Source organism: Paramisgurnus dabryanus, chromosome 17, assembly GCF_030506205.2.
Source record: "Paramisgurnus dabryanus chromosome 17, PD_genome_1.1, whole genome shotgun sequence".
Lineage (NCBI taxonomy): Eukaryota > Metazoa > Chordata > Actinopteri > Cypriniformes > Cobitidae > Paramisgurnus > Paramisgurnus dabryanus.
This window is the reverse complement of record NC_133353.1, coordinates 19,730,437-19,755,765: the sequence shown is the minus strand read 5'-3', so window position 1 is coordinate 19,755,765 and position 25,329 is coordinate 19,730,437. Positions and strand designations below refer to the sequence as shown.

The 25,329-nt window shown below is 38.1% G+C and overlaps 1 protein-coding gene and 1 long non-coding RNA gene across 3 annotated transcripts; one reads left to right on the top strand and one right to left on the bottom strand.

The window, feature by feature from the left end:
- The first annotated feature begins 25 nt into the window (after positions 1–25).
- On the top strand, positions 26–24,538 carry slc4a1ap (solute carrier family 4 member 1 adaptor protein). 2 transcript variants are annotated; one of them, XM_065288704.1, is made up of 14 exons: positions 26–369; positions 2,623–2,824; positions 4,318–4,446; positions 4,531–4,591; positions 4,783–4,922; positions 6,769–6,929; positions 8,139–8,208; positions 8,386–8,578; positions 8,757–8,859; positions 21,120–21,375; positions 21,597–21,701; positions 21,856–21,932; positions 22,122–22,191; positions 23,596–24,538. In XM_065288704.1, the coding sequence occupies exons 1-14, from the start codon at positions 163–165 to the stop codon at positions 23,643–23,645; spliced, it is 1,824 nt and encodes a 607-aa protein (XP_065144776.1). In that variant the 5' UTR covers positions 26–162; the 3' UTR covers positions 23,646–24,538. The 2 variants fall into 2 exon arrangements, with proteins under 2 accessions (XP_065144776.1, XP_065144775.1); XM_065288703.1 differs by having other exon boundaries at positions 26–987.
- On the bottom strand, positions 9,841–11,900 carry LOC141280970 (uncharacterized). Its single transcript, XR_012335340.1, has 2 exons — positions 10,590–11,900; positions 9,841–10,140 (listed from the first exon to the last, which is right to left on the bottom strand). It is a non-coding gene; the product is annotated as an uncharacterized lncRNA (long non-coding RNA).
- Positions 24,539–25,329: the final 791 nt, after the last annotated feature.

Below are 25,329 nucleotides of genomic sequence, written 5' to 3'. Positions count from 1 at the left end.
TAAAAAAGGCTAAATACGCTATAAATGGTTGGAATAATTATTATACGTTAAAATTAAAAATATTTTGTTATACTGCTTTCCATCAACTAAACAAATTCAAATCACAATGTTTAACAACTACTGTAATAACAGGAACGGAAACATTAAAGTGTTACACCAAACATGATGGAGTCTGAAGGCGTCGTACACCCTAAAAATATTCATTTTGCGATGGATACAGAGGAGAGTTCGGATCCTGGGAATGGTCAACTTTGTAATACGAAAGAGGACACCGCCAGCAGTAATGAAAACACGAACGACCCTTTCAAGAAACCGGCTATTTCCGTGCCCTCATCCTTCTCGATGAAGAAATCGGATGGGTCAGATTCGGTAAAGAGACCAGCAAAAGACCCAAACAGCTCCAAAGCAAAAAACAGCGATTGCGTTATTGAACATCCCCAATCAACTTCACATGGGAAATACACAAAACCTGACCCAACTAATACTCCATCAGACGAAAGTTTAGACAAACAGAAGCCCGGTGTAGATAAAATAATTAACGTTATTCCTCTCAAACCCAAGGACACCAGACCCCAAATCCCTGTCAAATTACTCCAGTCTGGTAAATTCCCTCCATTGCCGTACACGGAGCCACTGTGGGGATCTATTCCTGACGTCTCTTATTCGTTTGAGCTGCTTAAAAATGGCGCTATTTTAGACACGGTGCATCTGTCTCAAAGGAGTTATTTTGTGGTGGGTCGGCTGCCGGTGTGTGATGTGTCTCTGGAGCATCCGTCCATTTCCCGCTATCATGCTGTGCTGCAGTACCGGGGCCGAGTGGGGCAGGACGGGGAAGTGGAAGAGGAGAGGGGCTTCTATGTCTATGATCTGGGCAGTACTCATGGGACTTTTGTCAATAAGAGCAAGATACCGCCTAAAACATATATAAGGCTCCGCGTGGGACACGTGCTGAAGTTTGGCGGAAGCACCAGACTCTTTATACTGCAGGTAGGCCTATAACCAAAAGCTATTTGGTAAAAGATGGTCATCTAGCGTAGTTCAGAGCAGGTATAAGTTAAGTAATGCTTGCCACAGTTAAGCCATTAACAACATGTGATATGCTCCAGTTATGAAGATTTACCATGGTGACTTTAAGCCAAATACCATAATGCTTACATATACTACTACTTCAATAAATCTTTAAGTTAAAGGCGGGGTGCATGGTTTTTGAAAACACTTTGGAAAAGGGAGTCAGCCGAGTACCAAAACACACTTGTAGCCAATCAGCAGTAAGAGGCGTGTCTACTAACCGACATTATTGCCTGAGTTGCATATGTGGGGGTATCAAAAGAAGGTCCAGATTTTATTGGGGTAGAGACATGTTTGTTTAGGGGATTTCAAATGTAAACATTGGCTTTCAGAGATCATGCACCCCTCCTTTAATATTAACCATCACTGCCAAAGAAAAAAATAAACTGTTTAGTAATGCTAACATCACAGGCAGGCGTCGAAATTCTGAGGCATAAAACCTGTTTCCGCCTAGATGGGACTGTTACAATGTGTGTCATGCAATATTCACTCCTCGCTGCATGGTTGTAGTATGTTTTTACAAAATGCGAAAATAAATGTCAATTCCAACCACCAGAAGCGTTTGATATTTTGAGCTCAGTTTCAACCCAGAGGTGTTTAAAGTTCACAGCAACTGTGTCACTTTTAACCGGTCGGTGTGTTTCCACTAAACTCTGGACTTTAATGAAAGGTAGGGGAACCAAAATATATCTCTTTAATCTTGGTACTGTCGAAATTTAATCGAAACCTATGGAGGAGGTATTTAAATAAACAGTGGAAATTTGGTAGTCCAATTTGTGCTGGTAGATTAGTGAAGGTCCTGTCAGAACATCAGAACTCCAGGCATCGTTCTAAAAACACATTCCAACCAAAGTCTGATACCCATTCCAACTAAAACATTAAACAAAATTCTACCTTGTGTTCAAATTTCATGCAAATATCTGATAAAATGAGAAGGTTACAAGCAAAAACATGTGAATAAGCAGCATTTTCGGTCACACAGCTTCCATTGACATCCATATATAACTTTTTCCTCTGATTTCTAATATTATACTCTCTCAGTCCTCAATGGCTTTTTACAATCCATGTATCTTTGTAAAGGCAAAATATTTTTTTTATACTGACCTGGGGTCTCATTTATAAAATTGTTTGTAGATCCTTACTAAAAGTCTACGTACGCACAAAAGCCGAAAATGGCATACGCCAAAAATATTAAGACTTATAAAACAAAGCAATGTTCCCTTTATAAATCACAGATCACCTGCAAGTGTGTGTACATGAATCATCCTCAGATCCCACCCTGCAAGCCCATTCTTCCATCAAGTTTGTTTATACATTCTTCCGTCAAGTTTGAATATAAATTGATGATAATATAATTTAGTGACTGAAGGTGAAGCACTGGGCCGATCGGGCAAGTGACAATACTATTTACTGGCCCGAACATCTCTCACGCTTGCCCCGGGCCACCGGGCAGTCCTTTATGTTGAGCCGTGAAAGCGAAGTGTCTGCTCTGTCTAGTCATGTGATACATTTTGTCATCATACCTACGTTATATTTATCACTGTTATTTTCCAGGGTCCGGAGTTTGACGAAGAAGCAGAATCAGAACTGACGGTAACAGAGCTCAGAGAGCAGGCAAGGAAACACAGAGAAGAGCTTGAAAAAAGGATGATGGGTGATGGCTCCGATAATGATGAGGAGGAGGAGAAAGATGAGACTGAAGCCAGTGCATCAGGGAGAAGCTCTTCTGACGATGCTGGCTGCTTGTGGGGAATGGGTAATACTTAAAACAGATTTTCAGTCTTTCACAGGGGCATAGTTTGCAGGGGGACTGTGGGAGAAAACTTCTCCAATTTATAGTTTTAATGTGTCGTCACTTAGGGGAACTGGCGGGCAAGAAAGCACTATTTGACATATCACAACAGGAGTTTTAATTGCATGGAGCATGGTTAAATAAGTCCATTGCTGCCATAAGTATATATTACTAAACAATTATACATGCTAGCACAAAGTATCACATAATATGCGAATGTGTTAAACTTCAAAGGTCTTGAGCAACCTCTAAATATTAAATAATATTGAAAAAATGTTGCCCAATTTTTTTTTTTTTATTCAAACATATTGGTGGTGTGAGAGCATGAAGTTTTAAAAGTTGAAAAATAAGGACCACCCTAATTTACAGCGACCACTTTATCAAAGGTAACCTCGCAATATTTTAAAGAGCAACTATCGTCCGATTCACGATTTTACATGCAAGATGTTGCTAGTTATCGTTTCCAACGTAAATCTCTTTTCTTGGACTACAACAAACACACATGCTGTAAAGATCCCATAAACACACGTAACATATTTAAAGTCCTGCACTTAGTAGCATGGGTATAGGAAGCAAAAAAAAATGTGGTTGGGTCCAAAACATTTACTGCAGTAGATGCCATTTTCTTGTATTCTAGTATCTTTTAATTAAACAATTGCTTTTATAGCTCAAAGGCTTTGTTTACCGCCGTGTTGTAGGGGTGGGCGGTAGAAATTTGTCAACCGGTAGAGATTTTGGGCTATCATCTCTATCGGGGTTACATGCCCACGTCACACTCCTGTAAAGTTTGTACACGTATTTAAGCACTGCAGTTTTAAAACAAGTTTTTTTAAGCCATTGAAACACAAACAACAGATGCTTTTGCACAAACAATGCACTATGCGTTGTGCAACCGCTGCTCATTAAGCTTGTGAGAATGCAAAACGACATGATGACGCCACTGATATGCTAATTATGTAATGACGTAATCTAGCAACATTTAGCCATTTTTCAAGCAGGCTTTAGCTACTTTCCGTTGAAAATATTTGCCAACACAAGGTCAGAGCATGTGCCCTCTTTTCAAAGTTTCTGCTAATATGACAGTTTACATCAAACCAAAGTTTCTAGAGAGCTCACGCTGCAATATTTTATTGACAGGACATCTGCCTCAGTGGTTGCCTAACAATGTAAAAAGCTGCACTGCTCTTCTTTTTAAAGTGAACAAATAAAGTCTTGTGTTTGGTATTATTGGCCGCTCACTCAGTTAATGTTGATGATTTCAAGATTATATTTTTACAGGAAGTCATACAAAAAATTTGTTCAACCAGATTTGCACAGGCAGGGTCACATGCAGTTGATTTTTAAACCTGTAATGTGTAAACCAAATGTATGCTCTTGGTTTTTCATGTTCTGATAAATGTTTTGCTGAATATTCTGACTATGTTTAGTATAGTCAGACTAATTTTTTCTCCTCTTAGCTGAAGAGGCAGTGCCTGAAGAGGATGAAAATGAGGAGAATCCATTTGCTGCTGAGTTTCACGAGGATCAGGAAGCAGCGTACCTTAAAGATCCTAAAAAAGCCCTACAGGGCTTCTATGACAGAGAAGGTAATGATCATGTGAAATTAACAGAGATTAAAATCTTGTTAAATTCCAAAAAAAACTATATAAACCTATTTATGTTAATTTCAGGAGAAGAACTAGAGTTTGAATATGAAGAAAAAGGACATAGCACCTGGCTCTGCCGAATTAAGTAAGCATTTGCTTCTTAATACCATTTTCATGCAGAGAGCGTGCAAATATTTTTGAGAAAATTATTTACCAGTGTGCAGGTGTAATCAGTCAAATTTACAGATTGTCTGGTAAATTTGAGGTAATTACTAAATAATGTTTTGCATCACATGAATGAAGGTTGCTGATTTGGTCACATTTATGTTTTTTTAGATTGCCTGTGGATGATGCAGTGGGCAGGCAGCTAGTGGCTGAGGTGACACACACGGGGAAAAAGAAAGAAGCAGCTATCCAGTGCTGTTTAGAGGCCTGCCGCATCCTAGAGGCTCGTGGTCTTCTGAGACAGGAGGCTGGTAGGTGCATGCCACTGTCAGGTTTAAAATTCTTATGAACCTTAACAAAAACAAGACGCACTCAGACCACGAATGAGGTTATAATATTCTGCAGGGAGAACCCAGATTGAGATGTCTCATCAGGAAACATTCAAACTGTCTCTCGACTAGAGCCTCTCTGTGGACTGTATTTATTTAGGTTTTAATCACTGGTTCACTCGGTTCATTCCGAAGGTCGAACCTTACAGACTTTCACAATTGTAACAACATCACATATTTTGCTAAGTCTAGTAAAATAGGATTGACTACATTTTACCAAAAGAAAGATAGTAACTTGTTGATGCAGTTTGATGATGCATTTACCAAAGGTAATATGATAACAAAAGAACATTCTACGTACTTTTCTACCTTGGCAGTTTTTCTAAGTAGCTAGTCAGACTTAATATGATTCTAAGCAAATGATTATATATTCATAAATCTAAACCAAGGATTATACATTCATAAATGATAACATAAAGTATTCAAAAACGTCATAAGAAATACCGTAAAACTTCAAATAATAGCCCGGGCTATTATTTTCCCAAACCTATCATCACACCAGGCGTCTAAAAGAGACAGGCGTCTGTAAGAGACAGGCTTTTAATTGAATTGTTCCAGCATGACAGCAGGAGGTTACCACATATTACGTTTTATTTTTCATTTGAATGTGTTTAACAAATTAGTTCGTGTAATAACAACAGTCTTAAATTATTGGCAGTATAAATAAAGCAAACAAGGATATGTTTTTTATTGGTTGTTGCATGAAATCTTACCCAGATACAACAGTGCTATTTTCTGATTGGCTATTGTGTAGCCTCTTTCTCTTTTTTTTGTATTGGCTCGCTCGACTAGAACTCTAGGGAAGACGGGCTTGATAGAGATAGAGAGCAGTGCGGCCAGATACATTTTGGGCGCTGCAGCATATTAAATATGATAAATAGTGTTTCCGCGCGAGAAATACAATGTGTGGCGGAAGTGCATGCATAACAAAAGACTGAAAGCCCAGCTATTATCAGCGGCCTCAAAACACTACCGGCCCACCGGGAAAAGTCCCGACTCTCCCGATTGCCACTTCGCTACTGTCATCATCACATCAATCCTGGCGACGAAGCTTGTTGTGTTGTCATAGTGATGAGTAACGGAACGACTGTGTCTGTCACGTGACATCTACCGGTAAGCAAAAGAAACTTTAGCGTGTTCAATCTGCACCATAGAACTGTCTTAACTCTTTCCCCGCCATTGACGAGATGTCTCGTCAATTAAGAGAAAACGCTTCCCCGCCAATGACGAGATTTTCCGTCTTTCCGCAATACCGCTATTATCCACCAGGCAACTTTTTAAAACCGGAAGTATTGCCCTATGGCAAGCTGCTGCATGTCCGTGTCTGTTTTAAAGATCGCTCTAAATCGGATCTCTATGAAAAGTCCGTCATAAAAATGGAATTATCTCTGCTTTTTGCTCAAAATATGATGTTTTTGCAAAAACCTACCCATATTCAAAAGCTGATTGCAAAAGAACCACTAAAGGTAGGATGAAACGTTTTTTTTTTTTTTGAAAGCAGAGGGTCTGTTCTTTCATTTGGTATATTGTATGTTTATATATTTAAAGAAGAACATTTTCTGGAAGGCTTTAAACTTTGGTGAAAATCATGAAAAACGCTGGCGCTGGCTGGCAACTTTCAATCTTTTTTTTTTTTTTTTTTTGATGACAGCTTACAAGTTTTAATGTGGTTAGACCCACTGTTTGCTGTACTAGTTACAGTATAGAAAATCTTTGCAGGCATTTTTTCAATACAGTCACAGGCAACCTTTTTTATGGACCCTGACAGTGTCTCGGAAGCGCAAGAAGAAGAACTGGGAGGATGAAGATTTTTATGACAGTGATGATGACACGTTCCTAGACCGGACTGGTGCAGTAGAACGGAAGAGGTCAGAGCGTATGAAGAAGGCCGGAAAAATTCAGGAGCATCCTGATACCTATAAATCACTGGTAAAGATTTGATGTCATATAATCTATGGCTACGTTCAGGCGGTAACAGATTACAGTTGTCAAACCTGTATTTGAGTGCTTACGGTTGCATACACAAGCAGTTTGGTTATTTACGGGTGTGACAGCCGTATTCTATAACCAAACTCACAGAATTGGATCTGTGCACTTACTGTACTCTTATGCTGTCTGTTTCTAATGTTAATCAAACAATGGACAAGGAAAAAGCATTCGTTTGTCTCATCCATATATATGAAAGTGACAAGATTAAAACCACTATTTTCTGTTACAAACTTTCACATGGCATCTTTAGGTTATAATAACATAAAAAATTCAAATCCATAATTTGATTTTCAAAGATTTATTATAAAAACATTTCTTTCCGGCAAAATGCTATATTTTTTTTTTCAAAATGCTATAAATCTATTGAATCAATATATAAGTGTGCATTCATCTTGCCATGTTATATTTATTTAGTTGACTAGTAGTATACACTGATAAAAAAATAAACATTAATGGCATTTATCAAAATGCTTTGTCATATTGACGTTGTCACTGAATTTTTTTGTCAGCGATCAGCTGTAAAATGTTTTGGTCCTGCTCGATTTTCGTTGACTTTGAGTAAAATAATGGAAAGTTTTTCATAAGATCCCCTGGGGTCAATGTGTTAGCACGGCAGAAGCTTGATGCAGTTTATTTGTTTTTGTTTGTTTCTTGATCACGAAGTACAAAGTAGATGAGGAAACTAGTATTCCGTGTCGTGTGTATTCAACGCGCCACCATTGTTGTTTACAGTGCGTGGAATGGTGCACTGTGATTTGTTGAGCAGATTTATCACGGCGGATATCGGATTTTGCGTAAAATTTAGAATTTACTTTTTAATACTGACCTGATACAATACTGATTTTGGTGTTAACTAATTAAATAAATGGCATTTACTGCGTTTTGGAACCAAACACACATGACATTCCGAACACATATTTTAAATTTGCGCCTCTCGGAAGAGAAGTCACCAGCAGCCGCCTAGCATTCTATTTGTGTCTGTAAATTGCTGTGTGAACAAGATATTTTCAGACTCAAACTTAAGTAAGCAAATGCGGTTGTCACTCCCGAAATTTTGCCGTATGAATGCAGCCTATATTGTTACCCATGTTTCAATTAGCTTCTTGGTGCATATAAATGTTATACTGATGTTATGTGTGTTTTTTTAAGTTGGCCAAACTGACTGAGGTTGAGAAAGAGCTTGCTGAAACGGAGAAGAGGCTCAGTTCTTCTGGAAAAGGTAAACATTAGAGAGCCTGCTCACACCAAATCCATTGGAACAACATAGTTTTCTCACCATAGCTGTTCTCCGATTTAAAATTTAACAGTAAAATGTGCCTGTTCCTGTGGCCATGTAAAATAAAATAAAAAATTTAGTAGATCACTAGGTTACATTATGTATATTCTCTACTGTCAGGAAGCTCCAGCTCTTCCTTAGAGGACCCTCTTGATGCGTTCATGAGTGTTGTACGTAGCATGGTAGCTCTGGATGGTGTAGAAAGAAAAAAACTACATTTACATGTGGCTGAGCTGAAGAAGGAGGGTCAGAGACTACGAAAACTGGTGGAGCTGACCAGACCTACCCAACTGCCTTCACTGCAGCCCAGTGGGTGAGCTTAGTGATTCAAGTACCTCCACAAATTAGTCTAGCATTCGAAAATTCTGTAAATTTCAACTAATAAACTTATCAGAAGACATTTAAAGCTCTAATTAAAAATCATAACAGGGATTCTCAGCATTATTAATGAACTAATACTATTTTTTGTAAGACTGTGATCTCTTTTATAGTTCTAGCAGTGAGCCTGCAGAGAAAGTAAAGAAGTTATCTTTACCTATGTTTGGAGCCATTAAGGGAGGAGGTAAATTCAAATTGAAGACTGGAACTATAGGAGTAAGTCTGAATTCATTTATGTTCCTTTTTTAAATACACATTCGTTTAAGACAAACTCAACCAGGGTGTGATTAAAAAAGGGTAAGGGACATTCTGTAGTGTTTTGATGTGTAAATTAGAAACTCTATGACAGTCTTATATCAAATTTAGTGGCAGTATAACATTTTGAGACTGAAAATTAAAACCACAAATAATTATTGAAGCAGACATTTAAGCACAAATGAAATTAACACTTCAGTTCTCCATATGTAACATAGTGAAGACCTGAAAAACACCTGCATCCCATGTTTTTAAGTGTATTTTTGAATCCATATATTGTGTCATTGATTTAATGACAAGTATATTGCTTAAATGTATAAATCTGTTTTTGGTAAAAAGTACTATAGGTGCCAAATTAATTAAATATGTTTATCACCAGTAAACACAGCTTGACATTAACACCCACCAAATGCGGGTAGATTTCCGCTGTGGCGGTTAAGACAGCCAATCCCACTTGCCACTTTGGCAGGTTGAATATAATTTTTTTTGCAAAACGGTCAGTCCCAAAAATAACTTGACCACACATTTTCAGCGCTTAATGTCTAAGTTTTGAGTAGGGCTGTCACTTTTGTGAAAAAATCATTTTCGATTTTTAACCTGTTAGCCAGCACTTCTATTTTTGAGCATTTTCTGAAAAACGACAACTCCAAACTAAAACGTCTGCAGCTCTTAAACCCTATGGTCTATATTCATAATTCTGGTCCTGTTTGAAACTAGACACTTGACATATTGTTGCCTAATAGTCATAACAACTCAGAGTAGTAAAGAAACCGAGTAAAACAAGGTAAAATATACATTAAATGACTTCCGTTTTTCTTTAAATAACATTCACTTAGCAAAAAAGGTATGAAATGGTCATCTGAGACACCTGGGGACACCATATAGGTAAACTGAATGTCTGACCATGCTGTGATTCAAATTTGAGAATGATACTCCAAAAACTGTTGTTTCTGTGAGCTTTTATTTCAAAAAAGTCCAGGCGTCCTTTCAGAAAAAGTGCACTTGGAAACTCCAAATATACACATGATAACAAAATGACATGATTATCAAAAGAAAATGAGTCAGGACTACATATTACATGATGTATATCAATTCAGAACTTCTCTGCCCACCAAAGCACATAGAAAAAACTATTTCAGAAAAAAACATTTGCACATTATAACAAAATACTTGCTATTTTGAATGTGGTCGCTCATGAATGCACTCCAGATTCCAGTCCTCCTCTGGATGTCAGCTGAAGACCTGTTACATCACATCACAACACAACACAACACAGACACACACAAAGCAAGAGAGGATTTTAGTTCGAGTCAAAAGTTAGAGACATACAACTATTTGTATGAGAAACTATGATGTAATATACATGAACATAATACATACACACATACAGACATTACATGAATATATTTATAATTACAAATGTCTTATGTTTGCCAAATAACCTATATTTCTCAGCTGGTAATACTCATATTTTCCACCACATATCTTATTTTCTAGTTTTTAGTTTGTATATTCTGTGCATTTGATTCATATAGCTATAAAAATGATTCATTTATATAACATGTCATAGAAAAGGAAACCATGTAAAACTCGTATTTTAGTCATCTCCAATGTTACTTTATAATCAAAACAGCTAACAAGAAACAAGAAATGTAACGTAAAATAACTAATGAACAAAAGAATCCACTTACTTTATCCAAGCGAGCGCAGCTGAGCTCATAGTCCGGTCCATCTCTCGTCGACGACGCGGTTTGTTTATATCCAGTCTTGTATTTTTGCTCCGCGATCATGCTCTTTATCAACTTCTTCAAAACACTCTCAACACAAACAAGTCCTCTGCAGTCGACAATCCACAATGGAGATGTTATATCTAACCTTTGAGAGGTTTCTCAGCGGCTCCGGAGAGCCTAGCCGGCTGCTATGCTACCCAAACAAACAAAGGCGCACGGAGGGGGCGTGGGCATTTCTCTCCGTGCGCTTCTGTAGATTTGCGCAGAAGTACACTTTACTGACGTAAGTTGAATCCTTGTAATCGTTTCATGATTGGTTACTACCCCTGCCCATCAAAACTTTGCTGGCTTAGCATTGGCTGGCTTTGTTTTGGCGTAATCCAGTCAAAAGCCTATGGTGAGCTGAAGGACATATCTCTGGGCAAATCGGTGTTCCCGTCACATTTTGAGTTGTCAAACCTTATCTGATTGAACAAAACAGAAAAGTAGGGCGGGATATTTATCGGAAGAGTCTAACGAAGCAGGAAGAGATGGATTTTCACTGATAAAACTCGATATATGATAGAAAATAAACATGATCGATCATACTTAGCGGACGCGCGGATGTAAACAAAGGAGGATATTGCTGGATTTATCACTATTTTTCGTTGTTTTGGATTAAAACGTGGGATGCTTTTTGAAGAGTGGACCCTTACGTTGCAATGTACGTTGAAGTTTTTGGGAATTGTCAGAAATTATCAGAACGATATGGCAAGATATGTGAGTACCCACACCCATTTTTATATGTGTTCCGTCTGCATTTCATTTAACCCTTTCCACACCAGTGTATTGATTGCAAAAAAAAGTTTAGAACATGAATTTTGAGTGTTTAAACTTTCAAATAATGCAAAGTTTATGATTGTTGATTGAATATTTGATGTTAAACAAAGTACAAAAACACGTAAAAACGCCCTCTAGGGACCGCCGCCGGGCCGGTGCGTGTTAAGAAGTTTTAATATATAAGTGTTCATTGAATCGATTGTAAAATCGATTTTCCATGTCTAAAAAGACGTTTCCATTTTCAACGCCAAATAACAGACAAATGTAAAGAGAGCGCCTGAAACGCACAAGTCAGCAATATTTCTAATTCATTGTCATTAAGTTTCGTGCAGAAAAATACTAATACTAATAAAAACAGCAACAGTAGTGCAACATTCTCTAAAAAATATGCAGAGTGGACTGCTGCCATAAATGAAAAACATTACTGCAGGCTTCAACCGGCTGCTTTTATGATTTAGGCAATTAAAAAATTATTTTAAATAATGATTCGATCCATTTCAAACAACTGTTAAAAAATGAAACTTTAAATAGACTTACTTGAAGTTGAGAACATGCTGTGTATTTTTTTTTTTTTTAACGTAACCGACACTTAGGCGGCACTAGGCAGGCATAATGAAATGCGCAAAAAGTCTAGGGCCATTACAAATTATTGGTCAGGAAAACAAGTCGATCAACATTTTAGGGGTCAATAGCAGAGCGCTTTCATTCACTATATGTCCATCTGTTGAGAAGACGCACTCCAACCGCACTGATGTCCCAGGGAAACTCGGGTACTTCGTTGCCAGCTGCGTATTTCGTACTGCCAATCTTCCATCACAAAAGCGGGTCGCTGTCAGCTCGCAAGGGTGGCTCCTTGTCATAACTCATCATCTCCTGTAAGGTCACAATTTCAACGCTCTCTCGTGTTGCACAGGTTTATTGACGTTGTCCTCCATTTTCTTTGCAAAACACTAGATGCAGCGATTGAAAGCGTGAAACTATAGGTGCGTAAAATTGCTGGGTATTTTCTGTCTAGCTTTCGCACACCTAATGCACTTTCGGAATTATTTATTTTCTTTTTCTGCTTGTTTGTGAGTTTTGTTACATCTATACTTTTAACTGTTTAATTCTTTTAAAATTGATAGTGTACATATTTGGTGTAAATCGATTGCCTATTTTCGTTTTCGAAACTTTTTTTGGTTGGTCCGATCGATAGTGCAATCGATTTTCGAACGAAAAGTGACAGCCCTAGTTTTGAGGAGTGCTTTGCATCTGGAATTATCTTAGCTTTTTGCTCAAAGTTTTGTGTTTTTAAAGAAACCTACCCATTAGGGGTGTAACGATACACTAAGCTCACAAACTGTATATCTCGGTGCTGGGTTCACGATACGATACACATCCAGTGGGGTTTTTTGCAAATTAAACAGTTTTTTAAATTTAGATTAATTTTCATAATATTAACAATTTCAGTAACTTTTTTTTGTACATAAAACTTAATAAAGAATTGTAACATTTTAAAGGTGACATAGAATGATTGAACGGGGTATTTATCCTTGTTCTGTGATGTGAAATGTAGACAAAACATTTTTTGTTTGGGTCTGTAATGTTAGGGTGGGAGATTTTAAACAAGTGGTTTTGCACCTATTTGGCTCCCCCTACTGGCTTAACTTGCAATCTCATTACTGATTGGCTGATTTTGCTCCACTCAAAACATTTAGCCAATTGTTTTAAAGTGGAGGGCCAGTGAGATGCCTGTGATGTCATAAGCATCAGTTTTTCAGAATGGGCCGTTTTCTGGCTGACATTTCTAAAAGAGGAATTTCTATGAGACTGAGATTTTTAGCATGTCTAGAACTTTTTGAATGTTCGTGAATGCGGGTAGACTACCATTATTCAACAATGACAAGGTAAAAATGTTTCTCTGTCCCCTTTAAGGCTTAACTGAACCTTCTGTACTGCAGGTCTGTCACTGAAAAAAATTAAATTTTACTTAAAATTTGAATTAAGCGACTTAGCAGGGGCATTGTTAGATATAAAGCTCTACTGGGGCACAAGCTCCCTATTTTTTTGAAAGCCTAACACTTCTATACAATGTCCTTTGCTTAACCCACTATTCCTAAATGTATTTATACTTAACATTATACTTATAAATAGTATATTTAGTTCATTAGACTTAACATGGACATTGTTAACATGTTTGGAGGCATAAAAGGTTTGGAAAAAATGACAACAGAGAACATATTTTCTTGCACATTTGCATTTTACATTCTACAATGAAAACAATGATTAATAACTTACTTTTACAAGAATATTTTAAAATAGCACTATTTTAAAAAACCAGTCATAGTTACTGCCAACTGTGTCCTACAGCTAGTGAACTAAATATTAATTTCATATCTGAAAATACAGAACAGTATAACACATACATGTGTTGATTTTTTTCAGCAACAATTCTATAGACTTGACAGAGGTTTACTTAAGATTTTTCCTCTAATGTTTGAGACCCTGGGTGAGGATTAAACTCCCTTAACTCTTTCACCGCCATTGACGAGATATCTCGTCAATTAAGAGAAAACGCTTCCCGCCAATGACAAGATTTTCCGTCTTTCCGCAATACCGCTATTATCCACCAGGTGGCACAACTTTTTAAAACCGGACATATTGCCCTATGGCAAGCGGCTGCATGTCCGTGTCTGTTTTAAAGATCGCTCTGAATGGGATCTCTATGAAAAGTCCGTCACAAAAATGGAATTATCTCTGCTTTTTGCTCAAAATGTGGTGTTTTTGCAGAAACCTACCCATATTCAAAAGCTGATTACAAAAGAACCACTGAAGGTAAGATGAAACGTTTTTTTGTTTTGTTTGAAAGCAGAGGGTCTATTCTTTCATTTGGTATATTGTATGTTTATATATTTAAAGAAGAACATTTTCTGGAAGGCATTAAACTTTGGTGAAAATCATGAAAAACGCTGGCGCTGGCTGGCAACTTTTTTAAAAAACACTGGCGGTGAAAGAGTTAAACTCATCAACTCTCATTTCTGCTTCCCTTTCCCTGCTGTGCACACAACATTTCTGATGTCCAACATTGTCAACATTTCTACAGGAGCAAATAGTGATCGAGTCAAAATAGGATTAACATTATTATTTATAAACTTACTTTAGTTTTGATATGTTTTAATAATATATCTCAATCGTGTGGCATCACCTGGACTTTTGTATGCGGTTGCGTGCGGCTGGATGCACAGAAGTGCGGGTCTGGACATGTTTTTGTGCGTGCACGCATCCGTGCGATTGATTAAGATTCCCATTAAGTGTTATGAAAACAAAATGCTGCCAGACGTTGGACTTAAAAGATGACGGGGCGTCACCTATATCAATTTCTGTTTCTACCAAATTCATGTTGCTGACCTTTAGTTCAAGCTGCAAGTGATTCAAGCTATAGCCGAAAGTATACTAGGGACGTCCGCATGACGTCATTTTCGTCATCAAGAGGGTCCGCTGCCGGCCGCGCGGACAGTGCGCGTACAGTCCGCGTACAACAGCGCATGCGCGTGAAAATATTTAGACAGTGCACTCCACTATAAACAATTATACAAAGAAAATAGACAGCATTTGCACACACACTATCGTTTTTCTTCTTTAACTTTTACTTCTTCCAAGAACAGAAAGCTCTGGAGCATGTTTGTTTGATTCCTGTTCTTTGTTGTCTTGTTGTTTGTTCTAAACTGTCTTTGCAATGGTGGATCAGTTACTTTTCTTCACCTATCCTAATGTTTTAATGTACTGTAAATGTCGCCAAATCAGTGCTGCCCTGACAGCCTGTTAGACTAATAATTTGAATAAGAAATCATTTGTATTGCGTATAGTGTCGAACGCGTGTAGCCGTGGGGAGTATACTCGAAAAGCTGTGCGGACGCGGAAAAAAGGTATACCCCGGCCTTCAAGTATGTGTGACTGCAGTGAAGCACAGGTGACGCTGGCACAGAGTAGATCACGTGTTGACCGGTCAATTAATAAAATTAAAAGAACCTCATTGTATAAATATCCCCATCATGCTACGATGCAACATTGTGGCATTTTGTTTTTGTACCGCAAAGTATCGTACTGCGAAGTATCATTACATCCCTATTACCCATATTTGAGAGGTGATAAAAAGAGAACTAATGAAGGTAGGATTAAACATTTTTTGTTTGTTTGAAAGCAGAGGGTCTAGTCTTTCATATAATATATTGTATGTTTATATATTTAAAGAAAAGCTTTTTCTGGGTGGCATTAAACTTTTGTGAAAATCTTGAAAAATGCTGGCGGGGGAAAGAGTTGAGCGATTTTAGAGTATTTGAGCCACAAAGATGCTAAAGTGAGCATCCTTGTTCCTCTGGCTTAATCACAGTCGTGATGAGAGAGAGAGAGCTGTCCTGTTGTTACCTGATGACTTAAGGAATACTGTTTCCGGGTCCAAACCTCCACTTATTTCAATAGAGGATACTATTTAAACAGCCGAATACGAGCACTATTTATTCATATCACACATTTAAGCGAGAATTTTATAAACTCACAGTGTACACTGCAGTCTCCAGGCTCACGTTATCCACTTGTTAAGTCATGACGTAAGGAATACCGTTTCCAGCTCCAAGCCACCACATTTGCACAGCTATTTATAAGCACTGTTTTTTCATAGTACACATGTAAGCGAAAATTGTATAACTCACATGTAAACTGCAGTCTCAGGCTGGTAATTTACTGGTAAATTGCAGTTAACAGATCATTTTTTAACAGAACTTTTCTGGTAAATTAGTGCAGTCAATTTACCAGTAAGAGAGGTTGTAAGATTACCAGTAATATACTGGTAAGTGCTATGTGTGAATGGAGAATAAGGATTACCGGCATTTACAAACGGGCAACGTCAGAACGCACTGTCAGCTTTGGGCCAATCATAACGTCTTGATACAGATGACGCGTTTACCCTCGCACTGTTTACAGATGTTTCCACACGCACTCTGCTTTAGCGTTGAGCACATCTGAAGTTAATGTCCACATTAATTTCACCAAAGTTGTTTAAAACGGCTTACCATCTATTTGCCGAATTGCCCATGTCCTTGGCACACTCTTTGTGAAGCCTAATGTGTAAACATTACTGCTGTTCAAGACACAGGTTGCGACTCTTCCCCAGTTCAGTTACGTTTGAAGTTACCTGTACAATGTTGTTTGGTCACGAGCAACTGCGCGACTGTGAGTGTTTGCCACAGAAGTGAAAACAACGAAATACGGACTGTGGATATAAAGTCATAACCTGCCATTGGTTACAAATACAACACTGAGCTTGTCGCACGGCAGTTTTAAGGTAACTTCCGCTTTCTCACAGAGTTTCCCAGTAATATGGTACTGATGTGTGAATTTTGTCTTCTTGGTAAAAAGATGAACGTAACTGCGTGGGTAAACAGCACATTGTTGTATTTACTGATAAATTCATTCTGGTAAATTCATGGTAATTTACCGTAATTACTGTGTGAAAAAAGGCTTATGACATGATGATGTTTTCGAAAAGGAACATTAATAAATAAACATTCAAAGGTAAAGTAAGTAGGGGAAAATTACTTGTGTTTTGTTTAGTTAATGCTAAAAAGTAAATGCTAAGTTAAATTGCTATTATTATACTTTTTATTAAGTTAAAAGTGAATCTAGTGTTATTTAGCATTGCTGGTGCCTTTTCATAAACCCTTCCCTCACAGCAAAGAAAATCGGACCGACCTTAACTCCGTAAATAAAAATTGCAATAGCATAAATATATATTTTTTGTATTTATTTTTAAAGGTATTTAGGCTAAACCGTCTTTCCATTGTTCACTACATTCGGACATGACTATCGGAGTTTGCCCTCTAGTGGCATGCAATTTCATTTTAATCGTAAATCTGAGTTAACATGGGAGTGAAGCTCATTTCAGCACAAGAGCCTTTAATCTGCGAATATATATATTTATAGTTAATAATTCACTTATCAGTAATAAATAGTTTTTAACTCTTTCGCCGCCAGCATTTTTTCATGATTTTCACAAAAGTTTAATGCCTTCCAGAAAATGCTCCTTTTTAACTCTTTCACCGCCAGCGTTTAAAAAAAAAAGTTGCCAGCCAGCGCCAGCGTTTTTCATGATTTTCACAAAAGTTTAATGTCTTCCAGAAAATGTTCTTCTTGAAATATATAAACAATACAATATACCAAATGAAAGAACAGACCCTCTGCTTTCAAACAAAAAAAAACGTTTCATCCAGTAGTTCTTTTGTAATCAGATTTTGAATATGGGTAGGTTTCTGCAAAAACACCACATTTTGAGCAAAAAGCAGAGATAATTCCATTTTTGTGACGGACTTTTCATAGAGATCCCATTCAGAGCGATCTTTAAAACAGACGGTATTGCGGAAAGACGGAAAAACTCGTCATTGGCGGGGAAGCGTTTTCTCTTGATTGACGAGATATCTCGTCAATGGCGGGGAAAGAGTTAAATATATAAACATACATATATATGAAATTAAAGAACAGACCCTCTGCTTTCAAACAAAAAAATCAGTTTCATCCTACCTTCATGTGTTCTGTGTAAATATGTGTAGGTTTAATCAAAAACACCAAATTTTGAGCAAAAAGCTGAGATAATTCCATTTTTGTGAAGGACTTTTGATAGAGATCAGAAGCAGAGTGATCTTTAAAACATACACGGACATACAGCTGTTTGCCCTAGGCCTAGGGCAATACAACTATAAGTTGCGGAAGAGATAAGATAATAGCGGTATTGCAGATTGACGAGATAACTCGTCAATGGCGGGGAAAGAGTTAAAGGATTAATTTTTTATCTCACACAGTGTTTTGATTGAAACACACTAAAATACATCACTTCCGGTCAACGTGTCACATGCGGTGTAGTTACACAAGTTTATTTTTGAATATATACAAATTGGATCCGATAATTACGCAGATGGTTGCCTCCCCATCGACTCTTCTGGTTTATTGGCCATCATTTGTCATGTACAGTGGAAAGGTAAAAGTAACCATGCTGGTTTTGAAGAGCCCCTTTTATGGGTTTTTGAATTTTGGGCCCTATCTTGCACCCAGCGCAATTGACTTTGTCAGTGACGCATGTATCATTCGTATTTTGCACCGGCGCACAGCGGGTTTTTCCCTCCACAAACACACGTCGGCAAACTAGGGAATGAACTTGCGCTCCCTGGGCGGTTCAGCGCAAAAAAAGAGCAGTGTTCCGGCGCAAACCATCCCTGATGCTATTTTGCAGTTTCAAAAAACAATTGCGCCACTGACCAGAAAAAAAGTGACCAGTCAGTGGCGCGTTGCGCATGGTTCATTATGCTATTTTAAGGGCGCATGCTTGACCATAATGTATAGCGTGCACAACGCGCATACACTTTGCATCTAATCTACACAGATGCAACAGTTATTTTTGCAAATCATAAATTGTTACACTAAAAAATATTAATACACGAGATAAGGGAAATCATAGTGGTGAGCATTGTGTGGTGATAGTTTTTATTTATTGTGTGGCTGCGTAAAAAAATTCTCATGCAAATAACAATTAAAATATTTTCATAAGTTAATAATAATAAGTTTGTTGTGTGGCTGTATTACGTTTATTTTATGTAAATAATAATTAAAATGTTTTCACAAGAAACTTTAATATATGTGAACTTGATTTGTAAGAGTACTTTGGGGTTGGACCTTGCTTGCGTTTCTTGGGTCTGATTTCAAAGCCCCCAAACCCTTTCAGCGGTGAGGGTGGACACAGCGATGTCCTCTGCTGGCGTCAGGTCCTGAGGCAGATCCACCTCCCGTTACACGGCGTGCCCGATTTATGCTGGCAAGCTTGGGATTCCCCCGTCTCCTGACATCATTGTAGCGCTTGGCGCAACGATATGCCAGCTGATAAGACTGTGGCTATTTCCTCTCACGCCTGTTTAACCTACGCTGATTTGGGCGGTTTCTCCTATCCCCATACAAAATAACTTCTCTGTCTTTGACTGGAACTTGCGCCCTTGCATTTAAAGGGAATGTTGGATAGCGTTCTGATTGGTTTATTTGACGTTACGCCCAAACCACACCTATGAATAATGAACTTACTTCAGACCAACCCCTTATTGATTTGCGCCCGGCGCAAGAGTTATTTCTCACGCCGAGAAAATAGCAACAGCGCCCAAGATCCGCCCACAAACTCACTTGCGCGTTGCGCTTCGCACTTGCGTTTCAAATCGTTAAAATAGGGCCCTTAAACTCTCGTTACAGTATAATGTAGCAGTTTGAGCATAAAGGGGATGTGCAGAGTTAGGGGCGGTTCACATTTCGCAACTAAAACCGCGTGGAAAAGTGACTGTTGGTTGGTTCTTGTTACATGACGTGCGCTTGCGGTATTCTGAAAAGTTTAAATGTTTTTAACTTGATGCGGTGCGGACACGTCTGGATAAAACGAGTATGAGCGCCAATATCGCGTGCCTACATTTGAAATAATGAACTTGAGCATACAAAAGATGCAATATGTGAACAGCCCCTTACAAAGTTTGGTGTGCAATTTAAAGGAAGATATTGCCTTTAATAGAATATTTGAATAATGCCCGCCCACTTGCTTTTGCCAAGGAGACCTGATTTGTTAACTAGCCCATTTCTGTTTGTGATTTTGCAGAGTAATTATTTTCACGATGTCCAGAAAACGCTGTTTATTTAGATATGAGGGCAAAATAATATTGTACAGTATGCAAAGGAAGTGAAAAACAGTGGTTACAGTTTATGCAATAAATGGTTGCAGTGCCATTCTTCTGCACTGTAACCACACAGCAAATTTACCAATGTTAAATGTCCACTCCTGGTGTATATGGGTACCACCAGGTCTGCTGGTACCCATATTAACACAAGCAGTGTAGATTTAACACAGGTGATTTTGGTGTGCAGAAACTATCTGCTCTCGTCATTTTAGTGATGACTGCTTCCTAAACCATGGAGAATTCGAGGATTGTACAATATTTGCTCCTAAAGGATGGATCTGTTACTACTGTGTTGAAACTGGCGCTTCAGGATCACAACCAGTATACATTAGTATGTGTAGATTTATTGCTAGAGTTGTGTACTATCGCGGTGCTATGGAAAACCTAACAAATATTTTTTTTATTATTTACACATTGTTGCATGCAGAATTCAGTACATCTTACAAACCGTGTAATCTTTTCAAATCATGCAGTACAGTGTTACATTGTAAACTTTGTCTTTTCAAAAGACTGTAAAATAGATTGTCTCTCTCACAACAGTTTGTGTGCGCATATTAAATGAAGCCAGTTCACGTATGACTAAACTGAACCGCTGTTTAAACCTGTGTAACTCTTACTTCTACAAGCAAATGTCGGCAAGAACAGGTTTCCAATAACCTTGTCTCTTAGCGTGCTACCTTCCACGTAAAGATTATTGGAGGGCAGCATTTGACTAGCCCTGCATTACACCAAATACACAAAGTAATGTTCTTTTTAGCAACATCATATGACCCCTTTAAATGCTTTTTGAAGTAATTTACTTAGTATGATCACACAAGCAATAGAAGGAAAGCTTTACCATGTTAGCAACATTAACTAAGGAGGGTCAATCCCTTTTGAAAATTTTAGACAATTAATGAGGTTCATGTGGCTTGTTTTTCTCCCACCCACACAAAAACAGAATTTGCCCCCAAAGCGAGCCAGTCTGCCCCCTGAGCTTTTCAACATGAAGGAGCTTCCCTCTGGTGGGAGAGAAGAAGAGGAGGAGGAGGAGGAGGAGGAGGAAGAAGAAGAAGAAGAAAAAGAAAAGAAATATGAGAAGACAGAGGACACAGACGCTGATGATAATAATATGGAGGTTATTCAGTCTGCAGAGATGGACAACACAGAACACTCCCATGGCAATAGCCCCGAAACTCGCACTCACTGCCCTAACGGTTAGATCTTGAGCAAAATAACTACCCACAACTATTCTAAATCAGAGGGATATTGTAGTTTTGTGAGGTTTTATTACAAAGTAATTCCATGGCTGTACACAAGAAGGCAGTATTGTGCCTCTTTAAATTCAGAATGTGAATTTGCTTTTCACGTTTTATATATGGTCACAGAATCTTGACTTGAGGGTAGTTTTTGAACACCTTTTTGTTTCTGTGTTTAGAAATGAAAGACAGTGAAGACCAGACTGGTGAAGTAGTGGCATCTCATGATAAACAGAAGGCCAGATCTCTTAATCTTCACAGCAAAAGTGCCTCTCCATCAAAAGGTAAAAAAAATCACATAGTGGTTTTGTGTCTTTCTTGAGTTGTCTTGTAGTTTTTTTTAAAGTCATAACTATGATAATGTATGTCATATGAAATAAATGTTTTATAAAATGTTATGTGATTCTTCATTGATAATATGATTTATCCCTTCTACAGAAGGATGTGACAACAGCATTTCTATTGTCAAGAGTCCAAAGACAAGTATGAAGAAAACAGTCATTGGCCTAAGCAGGGTAAGTGTTGTTAAGAGCTACAATGTGCTTGACAGGCTCTACGTATACAGGATTTATAGAAAATGTGCTTGCAGCAATAGAAATAAGTTCATAAGTCTATAGGATTACTCGAACAAATTAATCCTTTGTGATTTAGAGCTACAGTTTTCTTGTTCCTTGATTTTTATATATTTATACCCCTATTTCTAGCCACCTGCAACCATGTCCAAGGATTACCCAGAAGATGATCCCGACTACTGTGTCTGGGTTCCTCCAGCAGGTAAACTGAGCAGGAATGTGCCCATTGCTACCCTGAGGGCTCTGATTTTAATAAGTCTCAACTTTTAAATTAAGTTTAGGGGTGTGCCCCTGGTATACTGGCCAAATTTGTCCATTGGCCTGCTATTCATCCCCATTTATTCTAATTGGCTATATCACTCTGTCTCCTCTTCACTAATAAGCTGATATGTGGTGGGTGTTTTGGAGCAATATGGCTGCTGTCATCCAGGTGGATGCTACACATTGGTGGTATTTGAGAAGAATCATCCTTTCATATCTAAAAGTGCTACAGAAAAGAGTTGATAATAATAATAATAATAATTATAATTATTATTATTATTATTATTATTATGTATTGCAGTTTAAAGCATACCCCAGAAATCAAACACTTTTTGCAGCTTTGCCCTTTAATCTCGAGATAACTCGTCAATGGTGGGGAAATAGTTAACAGGTCATGTGCAAACAGAACCAGCATTAAGAACGGACGATGTCAGACCACACTGACAGCATCGGGCCAATCATATAGTTTTGATACAGATGGCACGTTTACCCCCGCATTGTCTACGGACGTTTCCACACACACACACACACACACACACACACACACACACACACACACACACACACACACACACTGCTTAAAAGTCGAGCACACCTGAACTGAAGTTAACATTTGAAACAGCTTGCCATCTATTTGCCGAATTGCTGATGTCCTTAGCACACCCTCTGTGAAGCCTAATGTGCAAATACAGGTTCCATTTGACGTCGCCTAACACAATATTGTTTGGTCACAAGCAACTTCGCGACCATCAGCGTTGGCCACAGATGTGAAAACAACAAAATACTGACCATGGATTAAAAAAAAGGAAACACACATTTTTGTATTTACTGGTAAATTCATTCTGGTAAATTCATGGTAATTTACTGAAATTACTGTGTGAAAGAGGCTACTAACTTATCACTAAACTGTGATTACACGTGAGATTAAGCGAGTATCTGGAAAACGCAAGTGTCTCTTTTATCATAAACCCATCAAAGTGTTTGCAGCAGGCTTGTATTTTGACATGACACGTGATGCACATAGGTTTACATAGGTTCGCTGAACACATATTTGACATGACAAGCCACACACATGTTGATAAATACATGTTGTGAAGAGCTTCCCATCGTGCATCCTTGAAAAAGAAGCTCAATTCAATTTTATTTATATAGCGCTTTTCACAATAGGTAATTGTATTAAAGCAGCTTTACATTAATAGAAGCAGGGGAAAATACAGAAAAATCAACAGACAACTTAAGTAGCGAGTATTTCAGAAAGTGTGTTTAAAAATTGTTCTCTAATTTTGATCTCCACTGTAGTTCCCGGTCTTAATTTTGCTTTTGTATATTTTTCTGATTTTTACAGATCAGACTGGTGATGGTAGGACACATCTGAATGATAAGTATGGCTACTGATTTTGGAAAGTGAAGGCCCCCCATCACTAAAATGGAGGTCAACTCTTCATCTCACCCTTGAAAAGATACATCATATTGATCTTCATACCTTACCTAATTTTCACAAGTTGCCCAGATGAGCTTATGATGTTTCTAGCTCTTGTTAATGGTTTTAAGCATGTTTGTGTTCTGAATTGGAATAATATGCACTTAATGTTTAGCCTGTCATTAGGGTGCGGTGAATTGATATTCACCTGTCAATAGGGTGAGGTAACCTGTATTTTTTTCTGGTTACAAAATAGCAGCCTTCTCATGTTACGGGAATATTTACTGTTCATTTTGACAGTATAACTTAAAAAGCACTTTCTGTTAAATCACTGCACCATTGAACAACCTGATCTCTATCCACAGCTTGCTGTTCTGGGGACAGTTTAACATGCTTAAGTGGGCTTTGTGTACATCTATTGCTCTGTTCTGAGTCACTATCAGAGCCACCCTGAACTTCCTTTGGCAGTGGTGCCACATGCCATATGGCAAGCTCCTACTGAGCTCTCCTCGGTTGACTGTTAATGTTAACTCTTTAGAGGTGCCTTTATCAGCCATCTGGACTCTTGCTTGGCATTAAGTATTAGGAGCAAGTCTTTGTATGTTCAGGAGAAAGGGAGTGAGCTCAGTGTATAGTTTACCTATTAGTATTTTTTTAACTTAATGAGGAGTGACTCACTATAAGAACATAATTTGTGTGATAGTGTGTTGAAGAAAGAATTGTGTCCCTCCATATATGTCACTGTAGCCCAGTCTCTCTACTTATCACAACCTATTGCTCCTTAATTCTCCATTTTCTGGAGAGTAGGATTCCATACAAATGGTGTATTTTGTTACTTGTCTTTTGTAAAATAAACATGTATGCACTCTTTTGTTGAGTGTGTGTCTTGTGTTAAGTGATTGTGAAATCTCCTTAAGTTTTGATGTGTTCAATCATGACTGTATTCTTAGTTTAGTTAAACACTAAAAAAGGATGTGTTGTTTAGTGTGTTAGGGTTGTTTAACCCATGGTTGAGTACAGTCAGGGGTGTCGTAAGTGGGTGGGGGGGTGACAGAGTACATAGGGCCCTGGCATGTGAGGGGCCCTTTGACGATCATTTTATAATTATTATTAAAGTTATTATTTTATATCTGTGCGATCTGTGACACTCGTGCTTATGAGAGAAAAGTCAGACTCTGTAAATGAGACCGGGAAGTTGGTGAGTGTTCCGGTGCTGAGAGACACGCCACTCGCCGCTTGTTGCTGTATTGATGTCAAAACAAAAACCTGGCTATCAAGAAAAAAATGATAGAGAAATAAAAGAAAAAAATAAGGAAAGAGAGCAGGTGAAAACCAAATTATTTGAGTTAGGCAAGCACTGCACACGTTTTAGCCAGTGCTAGCCTGTAAAATAAATGCTTGCTGCACAATAGTCTCTATTTCCATATGTATACAAGATACAACTTGTTTCCAAGCCTGTGATAAATGTTCTTATCATACTAAGTTACTAAACAGAAAGTGTGCACCGTTATAAATAACCGCATATCACTCCGCATTAGTCTATTTATTTGTCACGATGAAACTTCATTCAAAGCAGAGCTCACCAAAGAGCTTGCAGTCGGGTGGGGTCTCCGGCGTGTGGTGTAGGCTGCGAATTAAAAAAAATCATGCGTTCGCCTA